The sequence below is a fragment of the Papio anubis genome, chromosome 16 (assembly GCF_008728515.1).
Source record: "Papio anubis isolate 15944 chromosome 16, Panubis1.0, whole genome shotgun sequence".
Taxonomy (NCBI): domain Eukaryota; kingdom Metazoa; phylum Chordata; class Mammalia; order Primates; family Cercopithecidae; genus Papio; species Papio anubis.
In genome coordinates this window covers 13,385,702-13,401,190 of record NC_044991.1, presented here as the reverse complement: position 1 = coordinate 13,401,190, position 15,489 = coordinate 13,385,702, and the positions used below count along the sequence as shown (strand labels likewise).

Genomic DNA, 15,489 nt, shown 5'->3' with positions numbered 1-15,489 from the left:
GCAGAGCCTGTGCCAGGTCTATAATACCTGCCCCCTGCAGGGCTCCCCAGCTAAAGTAGGGCCTGTGGCTTATGTCACTATGAAAAATAATTAATAATGAAAAAAGCCCCAGCACTTGGTAAAATGCCTGAAACATTTTAAAAGGCATTTGAACATTGGTGACTCATTTCATCTGGGGTCCTCATGGTGCTATGCGGGCACACCTTGTCTGGCAGGGAATGAGTTAATTACCTCCCAGCACTGGTCCTGCCGCTCTCCCAGGTGCCACATTATTGCCTCCAGCTCCCAGTGAGCCCTCTTCAGCATCTCCCTCCTTAGCTGTTTTTCCCAATTCCAGCCTTTTGTTAATAACAATGCACCACATTTGTATGGAACTTGTAAGTTTCTTCTCACCAGGCTTTGGGGTCTATTATCTCAATTTAGCTACAAAATCTGCCCAGGAGGCCTAGGAAGCCCTTATTATCCTCTTTGGCAGCCCAGAGAGGCAGACACAGACTAGGGGAAAGAACAGAGCACCGGAGTCAGAACCACCTCCAGCCCCGGCTACCCCACTTTCTGGTTGTGTGACCTTGGGAAAGTGGCTTGACCTCTGTGAGCCCCAGTTCATAGGATTAGTGCAGAAGCGTGAGGTGTTCAGCCAAGTGCCTGGTGTAGTCGGAGTGGCTAATCAATCCTGAAGCTTCCCACACAGGCAGCTGCGTGGATTTGGGGATCCTCTTGCCTTCTGCCTGGGCCTCATTTTCCCCATATATGAAGCAAGGATTCAGTTTTAAGTACCTTCAGACAGTCCAAGGTCACCACTTGGCAGAAGGATTCTCCAATTTGGGCCCATTAAGTGAGGAGGACACATAATGCTTTTAAGTGACCCAATTTGCAAAATTAAGTCTACATAGATATGACCCAAAGAGAGGTCACTCCAAGGGTACACAGACCACAAGGATGCACAGCTGGGAAAGGCTGTGGAGAGGTGCACAGTGGTAGTCGGGGGACAGGAGGGTTGAACCAACCTTGCTCTAGCCATCCAGATGGGGCAGGGGGCAGAGTTCCCAAGAAGCTCAGGGCAAAGGCACAGTGTTCAGACTCACAGGGATGGGAGGTCAAATCCCAGCTCTGCCCTTATGTCTGTGTGACCTTGGACGTGAGCCTCAGTTTCCTCATCTGCAAAGTGGGCTGATGATGCTGGCTTCATATCGTTTTCTGAGAAGCTGTCAGGCGCCTGGCACTTGGCAGGCCTTGAGAAAAGCTAGGAGAGGAACCACCCACCCTGAGGGCTGTGGGAGGGGGAGCTATGGTGGAGGAGGCACAGGGGATGAGGGGACAAAGAACTCCACTCTCTGATGTCAAAGTTGGAGAAACTGAGGCCCAGACAGGGTAACAGTCTCCCAGTTTTGGGCATCTTCTGACATAGGTAGCCCTGCACCTCCTGGGTCCTTGCCCAGACCCCTCGGTCAGAATGGACTGTGGACTGGGCACAGTGCTAAGTACTTTATGTTCGTATTAAGTCATCCCATCCCCAGTTTACAGTAGAGGACACTGAGCTCCATGAGAGGTAGCTGGCCAGAGGTCTCATAGTTGGAGTCCTGATTGGAACCCATGACTGACTTCAGAGCCTATCCTTCTGCAGAGGCCATAAGGCAAGACTTGGGGATGGAGGACTTGGCTGTGCTTTCCAGCTACCAGTTACTTCCTAGCTAGGGGAATCTTAATTCATGTCACTGAAAAGATCAGAGATCGATCTGCCTTCAGAAATGTTGGCTTCAGGCTCAGCTAGATCCAGGTGCCCAGTGACATCAGGGCCTGATCCAGTTGCCCCATCTCTCAATAACCCCCTCCTCTGTGTAATTTCTCTCTTAAACCAGCTCTGCCCAGGAGTGGCAGAGATGGCCCGGCCTTCCTGTGCCCTCACAGTCCTCCTCCTCAGCGGTTTCAGCTAAAGTCCCAGGATTAATGCTTATTGGCTGGCTTGGGCCTGAACTGAACTCCCTGAACCGCGGCTAGCAGAATGAAATGCTCTAATCAGCCAGATGTGAGTCATTCACCCCCTCCTGGAGCCTGGGGCTGGGGACCTGTGGGTGTCAACACTGCCGAGTGACCTGAACAGAACAGAGAGGAGCAGAGACACCCCAGAGGGAAACTGGGGAGGTGGGGGTGGAGGGACACTGAGTCAGCGGGGCCACTGGAAGGAGGAGGCCCTTGCATTTCTGCACATCCACCCAGCTGGGAGAAAACAGCTGGGCCCAGGGGTTTGGCGGCAGTGCGTGCAGGGCGTTTTCTTGCGGAAGAGGTTGGTGTTTACAGGGGACAGGAAATGTGGGTGGACTCAGCCATTTTCTTTGCGGGGGCAGAATGCACAGGCTGATACAGTGACCGCAGAAGCTGCTGGGTCCCCCTGTGGGTTTTGTGGCGGTCAAGACCCCCTGTGTACCCCCCTGCATAGCTCCTTGGGCTTGCAAATATCTGTCTGTGCTGACAGCTTTGTTGATGGGGCCTTCCTGTTTCAGGCCCTTGTTCAACCAGCCAGTGCCACCTGGGAATTCCCGGGGATGCATGTAGGGGATCCCCAGAGAGAAACTGGTGCCCGCTCTTCCCCACCCCCATAGCCCCACAGCCAGACTGAGCCCAGGGAAGCCACTCCCAGCCCCAGCCCTGACTCTGGACCCCTGAGCTCTGAGGTCAGAAAAGACCTTAAAGAACCAGCAAGCCCCATTTCTAAAACTTTGAGAGAATCAGACGGTATTTGGGAGAATTTTCATTTAAAATCTCAGAGAAAGCATCTGAATAGAAACATCTGAGCAGCAGCACACACAAACGCAGCGAAAGGAAATGATTTCATCCTCTGAGACAACACTGCGCTTGCTTTTAATATGCAGAAATGGACAGTTTAGACTGGTTCTCCAAACACTTGGAAATCTAGGCAGGTTGCTCATAGAACGCAGTATCTCATGGCAGGAGATTCAAAGCACACGGGGCGATCTGGCGCCAGCAGCCACACCTTGCCCACAGGGACCTTGCAGACCTGGCTTACTTACTTCCAGTGACAAAGAGCTCATTACTCTACAAGGCTGCTCCCGCACATGTCACCAGCTCTTACTGCCTGAAAGGCTTCCACGGAGAACTGCACTCTGCTTTCTGGGAGCTCCCCAGACCCTACCCTGGCCCATCCAGAATAGGTCTGCCTAGGAGAGGGGTTTCTGAGAGTCACAGCCAGCATCCCACCCTGGGCTCTCCCTCAGCTGGGCCTCTCAACATGAAGTGGCCTATATCCTCCTCCCTGGTGGCTCCTCAGTGGCCCCTCAACTCAGGGACGTCCCTGCTGCTACACCTAAGCAAGAGAGGACCCTCCTCCCATGGCTTTTGCCAAGGTTGCTGTGCCCCAGAGACAGAGAGACAGAGAGAGAATACGTGTGTTTGTGTGTGTCTGTGTCTGTGTGTGTAAGCATGCATGTGTGCGTGAGCATGCATGTATATATGTGTGCATGTATATTGTGAGTGTGCGTGCATGTATGTGTAAGAGTGCATGTATGTGTGCGCAAGCACGCATGTGTGTGAGCATGCATGTATATAAGTGTGCATGTATGTGTGTAAGTGTGCATGTGTGTACATGTATGTGTGAGTGTGTATGTATGTGTGTGTGTGCATAACCATGCATGTATATGTGTGAGCATGCATGTATATGTGTGCATATATGTGTGAGAGCATGCACGCACGTGTAAGTATGCATGTATATGTGTGAGCATGCGTGTGTGTGCACTTGCGTGTGAATATGCATGCATGTGAGTGTGCACTTGTGTGTGAGTATGCATGCATGTGTGCGCATGTGTGTGCATGCATACAAGTGTGCATGTGTGTAAGCATGTATGTGTGTGCATGTGTGAGTGTGCATGTATGTGTGAGCATACATTTATATAAGTGTGCATGCATGTGTGTGAATGTGCCCGCATGTGCATGTGTGTGAGTGTGCACGTGTGTGTGTGTGTAAGCATGCATGTTTGTATATGTATGTGTTTGAGGGGCTGAGCCCTGCTCACCTGCCCTGCAGTAGCACAGAGGGAAGCATGACGGGGGTGGCGGGGAGGCAAGGCCAGGCCCGGGCTGAATGAAGGGAACCAGAGAGGGGCTCACCAAGAAAAGCCTAGGGGCCACAATAAACTAACAGGTGAGGAAAGAGTATGCCTGCAGGTGAGTGACCTGCTCAAGGCCACACAGGCCAGGCCAGGCCTAGACCTTGGACTCGGGCGGACTCACAGCCAGGTCTTTCTCTCCATTCTCTTGGGGCAGAACCTCTTCGACAGCATCAAGAGTGAGCCCTTCTCCATCCCTGAGGACGACGGCAATGACCTCACTCACACCTTCTTCAACCCAGACCGGGAGGGCTGGCTGCTCAAGCTGGGTGAGAGGCCAACAGACACACGTCATCGCACGCACATTCACGCACGCACGGGCACACATTGTCACACACACACTCGTGCACGCGTGGGCACACATCGTCACACGCACACTGATACACGCGTGAGCACACGTCGTTGCATGCACACTTATGCACGCACAGACACACGACTGACACGAGGCTCACATGCATCCTGGGGGATGGAGTTGGACAGCCTCCAGGTCTCCTGGCCCCCAGTGCAGCCGTCTGCCTGCCCCATCCATCTGTCTGTCCTGAGAATGAAGGGAGCCAGTGGAGGGGGCTGAGCTGTAAGCCGGGCAAGAGGCAGACAGACTCACTGACAAACGCTTCAGCTGCAGTTCTGTTTCTCTCTCCCCAAAGGAATGGGGAGAGAAGTCATAGCAAGAAGTACCATTTGTTCAAAACCTACTGAGCTCAGGCAAGGTGCTGGTCCCCCCTACAGCCGAACAGTAAAGTCAGGGATCTGCCTGAGGCCACACAGCCAGCCAGGGGCAGATTTGAGGGGGCAGAGGGTTAGGTGTCCCTAAGGAGGGGAGGAAGGATGACAGGATGTGGCTTAGAGGGAGGCTCCTTTCAAGCTGACTGGGGGCAGGGAGAACCTGCACCCTGCAGAGGGCAGCTGGGGTGGGTGCTGCAGTAACAGTGGCTGCACAGTCCAGCAGGGGAACCCCAGTGCCCGGCTATCTGCCCCTTCCTCCCACACACACTTCCTGAAGCCTCTCCAGCAGGGACAGCCCAGCCGGGGACAGCACCTCCAGGGCAGGTGAGGACAGATGCCTCACGTTGAAGCAGAGGTCTCAACCTGGCTCACCTCCAGCAACGTTGAGCCTCCAGAACCTTCTGTCTACCAAGCCCTGTGCCAGTCCTGCCCAGTGCCCCCAGGAGCCCCCGAGTCCTCTGACTCTCCACACCACACCCCAGTCCATCCTCCTCCAGAGCACTTGGCCTCCTGTCCTGCCCCAGCCACGTGCTGTCTGCCCCTGAGAAGCTCTATGTCATAAATCCCAACTCAGATGGGAGAGGGGGTCTCAGAGTCACACAGCCCTGGGCCCAAATCCCAGCTCCTTCACCCAAGTGCTGATGGGCAGGTTCTTCAGCCTCAGTTTCTGTAGCTGTAAGATGGGAAGAATGATCTTTGGGAGAGTTAAATGTGCAGCAAAATGGCCAAGAGTTGGGCTCTGGTACTAGGACATTGGGGTTCGAATCCCAGCTCTGCTGCTGAACCGTGGGCAGGCAATTTTACCTCTCCATGACTGTTTCCTCGTCTGTAAAATGGCGTTAACAACGGTCCTCTCTTCATACATGGTTATGAGGATTAATAAGTAATATTTTTTAAAACCTCTAGAGCAGTGCCTGGCAAATGAAGGATGAAATGCTTAGCACTAGCACAGTGCCAGGCAGGGATCAAGCTAAGGAATGAAGCAATGGAACATGGTAGCCAGGAAGATCATTCCTAGGACCTGATCACGGAGGCCACCCAAACGCCAGCTCAAGCAGCTCCAGGGAAGCCTGGGGGTGACAGGAGCCACTAAGGTTCTTGTCTGAGAAAGGGATAGATGTGGGGGAAGGTGTGGTGGACGAGGGTTAGGGCACTCAGCTGGGGGTCCAGGGGGAAGCATCCGAGGCCCTGCCCTTCCCTGGGGGAGGTGTCAGTGACCCAGGACGAGGACTGACTAGCTTGCTACATTGGCCTTGCGCAGGGGGCCGCGTGAAGACGTGGAAACGGCGCTGGTTCATCCTGACTGACAACTGCCTCTACTACTTCGAGTTCACCGCTGTGAGCAGGGGTCCCCTGGGCCTTCCCCTGCCCCCGCCTCTCCCCGCACAACTCCCTTCCCAACGCCCACTGAGCAGTCGACTAACACGGCTTTGGATCCTTTGAGATCACTCAGTTCCCCTCCACGCCCATTTTACAGATGGGGAAAACGGGTACACTGAGGAGGGACGGGCCAAGGTCCTAGGCAGAGCCCAGGCTTAAAGCTGGGCCTCCTAACTTCCAGCCAGAGCTCTTCACATGCTGCTTCTAACTTCCATCCCCCCATGGCTGGACAGTCTCGGAAGACGAGCACGCTCCTCTTTGAGTTTGGGGAACCCCACACATTCACGCCCTACCTTGGGCCTCAGGGTTCCACTTCCTGACCCTGACCTTCCTTCCCCTTTCCCTGTAGGACAAGGAGCCACGGGGAATCATACCCCTTGAGAACCTCTCCGTGCAGAAGGTGGATGACCCCAAGAAGCCAGTAGGTGTTCAGGCTGGGGGGCTCAGAGGCCGGAGTCACTGGGAAATTTCCTAAACAGAATGTGGGGAGAGGGCCTGAGGCTGGGCTCTCCAGGAAGCCAGGCTGTGTCCCTCACACCTTCCCTATGGCTCAGGGCTGCCTTCTCTCCCTCCTGGGCCCATGGACAGTGGGAAAAGATCAATGTCGGTCCAAGGACGTGGTTGTCCCCTGTTGTCCCACACAACCCGACTGGCTGGATGGCCCTGCGTAAGCACCACGCCATTCAGAACCTCAGTGAGCCCACGTGTCACATAGAGACGTTAGGGAGGATGGTAGATTCAGGAGCCTGGCACAGAGAGAGTGCTCAGTGTGGGAGGAGCAGCTCCTGCCCCTTCGCCTGTCATAGGGCTGTCACACTGATCAGGGACACCAGCATCTGAGCCTCCTGGAGAGCTCACCCAGCCTCCCTCTCTTCCCACCCCTGCCTGGCCACCTCTCCACAGTTCTGCCTGGAGCTCTACAACCCCAGCTGCCGAGGCCAGAAAATCAAGGCCTGCAAGACCGATGGCGACGGCAGGGTGGTGGAGGGCAAGCACGAGTCGTACCGGATCTCAGCCACCAGTGCCGAGGAGCGTGATCAGTGGATCGAGGCTATCCGGTAAGGGGTGCCCAGGTCTGGGGATGGCTTTCCATCACCTTCTAGAAGGCCCTGCTTCTTCTGGGTCTTGCTTCCTTTTCTGTAAAGGGGGCTAACTCCAGTCTCTCCCTCCTGTTTCTGGCCAGCAAACCCCTTCCTTCCACCCGTATTCCATGGGCACTTTCTGTGTGCCTGGCACCAGGCCAGGCCCCAGGACACAGGGAAGGGAGAGACCCACTGCATGGGGTTGGTGGGAGAATAGAGCAGAGTTGCACATAAAACTCTTGCCCCGCCCTTGCCTGGTACATGGTGAGTGCTCTTGTTGGCTTCACTATCCAAAGTGGCCTGGGAAGGACCTGGTGGAGGTAGAGGGACGGGCTTTCCAGATAAACTTCCAGGTAAAAGGACCCGTGTGGGCAATCAGCAGGCAGGCCACCTGCACAGCATCCCGGAGTCCAAATGAGGCTAAGCAGTGTGGGAGCTGAAACTGCTGAGCATGGCAAAGCCACAGCCACTGTGGTGAAGAGCTTCGGTTTCTCCTGGGGCACTGGGGAGCCATAGACTGATAAATAGGGAGGGGTGGCTGGGTGAGGAAAGCCAAAGTGTAGGGACTGGTTCTGTGGTGCCACCAACAGGAGAGACACGAGGAAGATGCACCTGGTAAAGGGCAAGATGGCAAACCTGCTCAAGGCTTGACTCTGAGCCAGCCCAAGACATTGGCGAGGGTGAGGCCTGGTGGCCAGAGGAAGGCAGAAGTGGTTGCTGGGCAGGGGCCGTGTCCCGGGGACTTGCAGGGTCTTTTCACCTGGGCCTTGTAGTAGAACAGCCTGTGAGGCTGCCAGGCAGACCCATTCTCACCTCCCTCTTACAGATGAGGAAACTGAGGCCCAGAGATGGGAGGGACCCGCCCAGGCCACAGAACCAGGGACAGAGCAGGGTCCAACAGGCAGGTCTGCCAGCTCCACCCCAAGCTCTTCCCATTACCTTCCGAAGGTCTACAATGGGAGCCTGGCGAGGGGCCCAGAGACATTTGGGGATAGAATTCCCAAGGCTCTCAGCTCCTGATCAGAGGGCTCACCCACTTTCGCCCTGCCCATGGGACCCTGAGCTAGGCTAGTAAGGCTGGCACAGCCCTTGCTGGGGCCATCTGGCCTTTCCCCTGTGGCAGAGCAGGCTGACGCCTCCCTGGGAGTCTCATGCCCCTGATACAAGCCCTGAGAGACCAGACCCCCTTGACGGCCAGTCCAGCCCTAAAATCTTTCCTCCCACTCTCATTCTAGAGCCAGCATCACCCGTGTCCCCTTCTATGACCTGGTCTCTACTCGGAAGAAGAAGATTGCCAGCAAGCAGTGAGATTCCTGGAGGTGGCACTGGGGTCTGGTCATCCTGAGAGTCCCATCGCCTGCAGTGCCTGGAGGCCCACCTCCCACCCCAGCACACTCTTTTGGGCCACAGACATCACTGCTCTTCCCCGTTACCTTGAGCTGACTCTAGTGGGGAAGGCAGAGCTCAGGAGGGTGGGTGGGAGCTGCAGCGGGCTGAGTCCAGCAATGAGGCCCCCTGGCCTGGGCACCCAGCTGCAAGCCCCTGCCCTATATGCACTACAGGAAGGGGTGATGAGAGCAGCCAGAGGAAAGCCAGCCCCAGAATGCTGGATCTTCTCTTCTCTCTGGACTTCCGTGTCCTCGGCTCTGAAGGAGCTCTCTGCACTCAGATGCTGTCAGCCCTCAACGTAGGAGGAGCCGTGGGGTCCCTAAGTGCTTCTTCTCCCTGGCAAGGCTCTTCCTTTTCAGGGGTATCTCTGCCAGCCCCTCCCCTGCCCTCAGGTTGGGCTTGACCCTCTCTGCCTAAGCAGAGCTCAGCACACACACAGCTCAAACCCACGGACAGGACCGCAGGACAGAACTCCGGGAGCACTGCCCTAGGAGCCCGGACCCCACGAGCTCAGTCCCAGCTCCACCTCTGACTCGCTGTGTGCCCTCTGCCAAGTCATGCCCAGTCTCTAGTTCTTGCAAAATTGCAGTGTTTGGACTAGAAATCTCTTGGCCCCTGCTAGCCCTGTGCCCCAGCTTTCAGCTGGAGATGGCAGCCCTTGTTTACGGAGCCGGGGCAGACCCTGGATTCAAGGTTGCTGGGGAGAGAAGAGCAGTATAGACTCTACCATCAAGGATGTTCATTTTGAGGAGAGGAGCAGGTGGGACTCTCAAGAAAATGACGGAGAACATCCCAGACAGATGGGACTCAAGCAGGATGGGTGCTATATCCAAGAAGCCAAGAAGAGAGAGTTTTGTGCACTGTGGTTACCAGGAGGGCTGCCTGGAGGCAGTGGCTGAGCCAGCAAGTAACACAGAACTAACTCATGCTTGGAGAGGCAGAGTTTTGGCCATGGCTTTCCTTTGAGACCACTGACCAGCAGTTCCATGGTGATAAGGGGCAGACCGGCAGGTCCCAGCATCTCGAGACCCTCTGCAGCAGTATCGTCAGAGTAGAGCTGACTTCTAGTACCCGAGCAGCCAGCTCTGTCTCCAGGGAGGCCTGCCTGGAGGAGGAGTCCACTAACAGGAAACACTTCTCACCCCCTCACACAGGCGCAGGGGAGCCCCTAGAGGGAAATTCCTTGGCAGGGGAGCAGGAAATGTCGCCTCTGCCCCACTGCCAGCCTGAGTAGGCGAGGAAGCAGGGGGCTCCCCCAGAAGGAACCGCAGCTCGCGAGGCACCTCTCCTCGTCCCCACCCACCCCCACATGTGCACACCTTCCGCAGGGTCAGGATGGAGTAACTGCCTTGCGAGGTGGTGAGACTCCTGTCTCTGGAGGTCTGCAAGCACCCGGTAGTGATATTGCACCAGACAAGGTCTGGGTTGGGCGTCTGCAGGAGGAGACCTTGTGGGACATTTGAGGACATCCACAGATTCTTGTCAGCCTGGGAACTAAACCCTGCCGCTGTCACCTCATTGGTCCATGAAGGAGCAGCCAGGGGTGGTGGAAGGAGCACTGGGCTAGGGGTCAGGGGTCAGAGATTCTGTCCTGCCCCAGGGATACACTGGCTACTCCCTTAGTCGACTCCCTTCCCCTCTCTGGTCCTCAGCTTCCTCCATCATGGAGGGGATGGCATCATGGATTTTCTGGGCGTAAATGGCTGTTCTGAGAGTCACTCCAAAGAGAGAATAAAACTCATGATCCAACTCGTGAGTGGGCTCTGTCCTCTCTGTGACTGCGGCTGCCACCTTGACCCCACCTGGGCCCTCCACCTCCGTCCCTGTCCCAGTGGAGGAAAGGAGGGCCAGGCAGGGAAGCTGGTCACTCAGAGGGCCCTAGGATGCCATCACCAGGGGCTGGATAGCCAATGGGGCTTCCACAAAGCAGGGGTAGGCAAGCTGGTTCTGACAAGCCCATGGAAAGGCAAAAGAACTTTCCAGCAGGCAATGCTGTCTAAAGATAGAAAGAGCCGCTGCCGGCCACGCGTGGTGGCTCACGCCTGTTATCCCAACACCTCGGGAAGGCCGAGGTGGGAGGATCACTTGAGATCAGGAGCTCGAGACCAGCCTGGCCAACGTGGTGAAACCCCGTCTCTACTAAAAATACAAAAATTAGCAGGGTGTGGTGGTGGGTGCCTGTAATCCCAGCTACTCAGGAGGCTGAGGCAGGAGAATTGCTTGAACCTAGGAGGCGGAGGTGTCATTGAGCCCAGATGGTGCCACTGTACTCCAGCCTGGGTGACAGAGCAAGACTCCATCTCAAAAGAAAAAAAAAAGAGCCGGGCTTGGTGGCTCACGCATGTAATCCCAGCACTTTAGGAGGCTGAGGTGGGTGGATCACCTGAAGTCAGGAGTTCGAGACCAGGCTGGCCAACCTGGGGAGACCTACTCTAAAAATACAAAAAATTAGCCAGGTGTGGTGGTGCACGCCTGTAATCCCAGCTACTTGGGAGGCCAAGGCAGGAAAATAGCTTGAACCTGGGAGGCAGAAGTTGCAGTGAGCCGAGGTCATGCCACTGCACTCCAGCCTGGGCAACAGAGTGACACTCAAAAGAAGAGAAGAGAAGAGAAGAGAAGGAAAAAGAAAGAGAAAAAGAGCCTGCTGCCATGGGAGGTGAGTAGTGCGTTCCCTGTTGCTGGAGGAGTGCAAGCACTGCTGCTCCAAGGATCACTTGGCGGGTAATAGAGGAGTTTGAATTCAATAACCTTCATTTATTTGTACATCCCACAAATGTTTGTGGAGCACCTACTGTGTGCCAGGCACTGTCCCAGACACTGGTGCAACAAGGCAGAATCCTTGCCTGCATAGGACTCACATCCCTGCAGTCCTGAACACACGCTCTTCCAGAGGGGGCAGAGCAGGCAGTGGAGGGCTGGGCTGGGCTGGGCAGAGGGCAATCCGGGGGGGCTTCTCTGAGGAGGGTGCTCGAGTGTTGGTAGCCAGGCCGGGAACAGGACACACACCTGATAATGCAGTGAGCTCACTTCATGTCTGCCCCATACAGAACTGCGAGCTCTTTGTGGGCCAGACTATGCACCTGCTCAGTGCCCAGCACACAATAGATGCATAATAACTGCTAGTTCACCTGAAGTTAACTGATAAAAGGCCCTCTGGGTCTCAGCATCAGCAGGTGCAAATGTCCAGAGGCCTCGAGGGCTATGAGAACGTTGGTGTCTCCAGGAGATGCAGGAGTACCTGGAGAGGCCACATCACAAGCCAGGAGCGTGAAGAGCTGGGCTCTGATTCGCTGGCCCCCTGAGTCTCTCCAGGGCGTCTCTGCTCACCTTCCTGCCATTCTGCCGCTCCTTGCTCTGGTCAGCAGGGGGCTCCCACCACACGTGGATAAGAGGTTTCAACGCTGCAGCCAGACTGGGTCCCAGGACTGACCGGCTATCCCTTGCAGGGATGGGATCTCTGTCCAGAGTAGAGGCCTGGCCTGGACATCCTAAAGGGGGAGGCACCTGATCTACCAGGACCCAAGGGCTCGAGCAGCCCAGTAGACACCCATGGACACAAACAAGCATGGGTCTCCCTGCCACCCGTGCTGGTCACGGTCACCCCACTGGGGCTGGCATCGGACCTGGCACTGGGAGACTCTCGTACTCTTGCTTTCTGGCTGTGGGGCCTCGAACGAGTTGCTTACCCTCTCTAGATGGGATTTTCCTCCCTGAGGGGTTGGGCCAGGTGAGTTCCATGATGAAAACTTTGAACGGGGACTTCCACATGCAAAAGGGGCTCTTGAGGGTCTCAGGCACCAGTGCAACACAGCTCCTGCCCTGGGAGGGATGGCAGGGGAGGAAGATGAGCAGGTGCCATGAAAGCCATTACTGTGAGAGGGCACAGGGGTGGGGGTGGCAACGGCAAGAGCCACCCAGAGGGCCACAGTGAAGGCTCACCTCTCCCCTGTGTCTTAAACAGGTTTCCTAAGCTCTCTGAGCCTCAGGTTTCCCATCTATAAAAGAGAAATAATTAAATATATGTAAAACGCTAACAACAGCGTTGGGCAGTTCCTGGGATGTTACGTGCTGCTATTATTATGATCATAAGGCAGACTATGGGCATGCATTCGTGCAGCTACAAAAACATGGAGTTGGGGCCATTGGAGGGGGAAAGATTCATGTGAGCAGTGGGGCCGTGGGGGAGATCTGGGAAGACTTCTTGGAAGAGGTGTGCTTAGGAAAGATAAGCCAAGTGGAGGCCTGAGCCTTCCAGCCAGTGGGGCCAGTAGGAGACAGGACAAGGATGCAGATCAAAGCAAGGTATTTCTGGAACTCCCTTGGGCCCCAAACACAAGCCCCAGTGGGTCAAAAGAATGCAAGGTTGAGGGAGGCTGGGTGCCGGCCGGGACTGAGCTGCGTGCACAGGGCAGGATCCTTGCAGCTCTGGGGCCGCAGCTCTGGCTGCATGAAGCTCTGAGCGGGACATCCAGTAATGTGGCTGCTGAACGGAGATATCCCAGCCTGAGGGAGGACTAACTGGGCACAGAAGGCTGTGGGTTCGAATAGACCAGGGCAGCGGGGCTTGGAGAAGGCAGAGTGGGCCCCTGCCAGGTACCTGGGGAGGAGGAGCCCCTCCATCTTGAGGCCTGGCACGCAGAGCTGCCGGGGGACAGGAGAGGGGGTCAGGCAGCCCAAGTCGAGTGGCAGGTGTGAAAGATCTGGAGAAATTGATTTATTACAGACATGAAAGGAGCTAAATATGTTTGCTGGCTCAGCAATGACTCAGGCCCTCCGCAGGGGTCTGCAAGGGTGAGCATCAAAGACAGGCCTGCTCCCACCCAGGACACTGGCAGGCTCCAGCCCCTCCTTCCGGGAGGACCACCTCCTACCCCAAGTGTCCTGAGAGCCTGGCCTCTGAGGGGTACCAGAGACCCAGCCACTCACACCTGCATGCCCCCCAACTCTCCAGACTGCACCCAGAATGGCTGAAGAATGAAGCCGGAGAGTGAGACACATCTGGGTCAAAATCCTGACCTTGTCCCCAACTGCCACGTGATCCTGGCCCAGTGGCGGACCCTCTCTGGACCGTCCCCACGAGTCAGCTCCACCTCCCTCCCTGTCTGGCAATATTGTCCCATCCATTTCGGCTTCTTCCTGACAGCACAGCCTCCTCTGCCCGAGATCCACCAACCACCCTCCAGGAGAAAAGCCAGACTCCGCAGGGCCTCGCTGGGGAGAACAAGCTCTTCCCGTGGCAGTGCCAGGCCGGGCGCTGGGCTCTGGAGAAACGTGGGCGAATCTGGTCTGCAGGCAGGGCCAGGAGAGGAGGAAGAAATGACCTTGCGGTGAAGAGTGACAGTAAGGATGAGGGAAGGGGGGCTGTGGGGCCTGGGGAGACCGAAGCACGGAGCCCCCACCCAGGAGTCTGGCACATTTGAGAAGCGGTGAATTCTTTGGTGGGCCTGGAGGAGGCCTGCCTGGAATAGCGGGACTTGGAATGGAACGGAAGCGGAGCCACACTGGCCAGCCTGCATGGGTGACTTTACCAGAACGATGCGGGAGCCAGGGAAGGGTTCAAAGCAGGAGAGAGACTCTGCTGGAGGCCGTCTGGGGATAGCCCCTCAGATCGACCACTCAAGGGATGGGTTAAGGAGGCTAGGTGGGCCATAGGGGGCTGGAGAAGATGAGGGAGGAACAGAGCGGTTGCTGAACAGAAGGAAAGAGGCTTGACGGGCCTCCAGGACTAAGACTTGTGGGAGGTGACAGCATTCCCCAAAACAGCCCAGCAAAGGGCAGGTCGGGGGAAGGAGTTGGGAAGAGGAGAGGTGAACAGGTCACACTGTGTCAGAGGGGCAGCAGGACCTCCCCGTGGACACCTTCAACTGCGAGTTAGACAAGGGCCTTGGGCTCAGCAGACAGCCCTTCCCACCTCCTCTTCCGCACCCTCTTATCTCCTCCTCCTCTCCCCCCTCCCACCTCTCCCACTTGCCCCTCCCTCCCTCCCCTGTCTACCCGATTCCACCCCCTCCCGCTTCTTGGCCATTTAGTCTTGGCTCAGTGGTGTATACTGGCAGGCACCTGGGTCCTGGGGTCCACCTGCAGGCCTGGGTTCCAATCCAAGTGTGTGGGTTCTTAACAGCACGTGACCCTCAAAAGTAACTCACAAAGACCCAGGTTTGCCCTGGACACCCCTGCCCACCCCCACCATGCCCAGCATCAATATGTCATGGCTAAAGCCACCAACCATGGAGCACTCACTAAGGCCAGCACCTCCCACTACGTGCTGTCTTCCAACCTTCCAGCACTCCCTAAGCAGGCGTGACTATCCTCACTTTACAGAGAAGGGCCTGAGGCTCGATCTGGCCCAGCCAAGAAGGACCTGAGCCGGCATGGAACCAGCGCCATCTGATTTGAAACCTGTGTCAGGGCGGCTACAAACTCATCATCCATAATAGGCCCTTTCTGTGAGTGCTAGAATCTGGATTTCAGGGGACGCCAGGACAACAGGCACAAACCAGGACTGCTCCAGGCACCCCAAGACATATGTCTGATATCACCCTAGATATCAGACATATGTACAAGCGCAGCAAGGAACTGAGGTCACTCTGGGTGGCCCTGTGGACTGGAAGAGCTGTGCCCCGTGGCTGCTTCATCCTGGAGAAGGAAAGGACAGCTGTTTCCTCCGGAGCAGATCGGGCTCAGCCTCTACCGCTACCAACTCACCCAGCGAACTTTTCTCCACGGTGAGTCTCCCCAAGTCCTACCCCAAAGTGGCACCGTGTGGACTGACGCTAGATTAGGTGAACCTG

The 15,489-nt window shown here is 56.2% G+C and overlaps 1 protein-coding gene across 2 annotated transcripts in view; it reads left to right on the top strand.

The window, feature by feature from the left end:
• CYTH4 (cytohesin 4) overlaps nucleotides 1-10,454 on the top strand; it is a 32,867-nt gene extending 22,413 nt beyond the window's left edge. For both annotated transcript variants that reach the window (XM_009217243.4, XM_031656320.1), the window contains 5 exons: nucleotides 4,279-4,390; nucleotides 6,109-6,185; nucleotides 6,577-6,648; nucleotides 7,131-7,285; nucleotides 8,545-10,454. In XM_009217243.4, the coding sequence (XP_009215507.1) occupies nucleotides 4,279-4,390; nucleotides 6,109-6,185; nucleotides 6,577-6,648; nucleotides 7,131-7,285; nucleotides 8,545-8,617 (489 nt within the window). In that variant the 3' untranslated portion in view covers nucleotides 8,618-10,454. The remainder of the gene's footprint in view (nucleotides 1-4,278; nucleotides 4,391-6,108; nucleotides 6,186-6,576; nucleotides 6,649-7,130; nucleotides 7,286-8,544) is intronic.
• The last annotated feature ends 5,035 nt before the right edge of the window (nucleotides 10,455-15,489 follow it).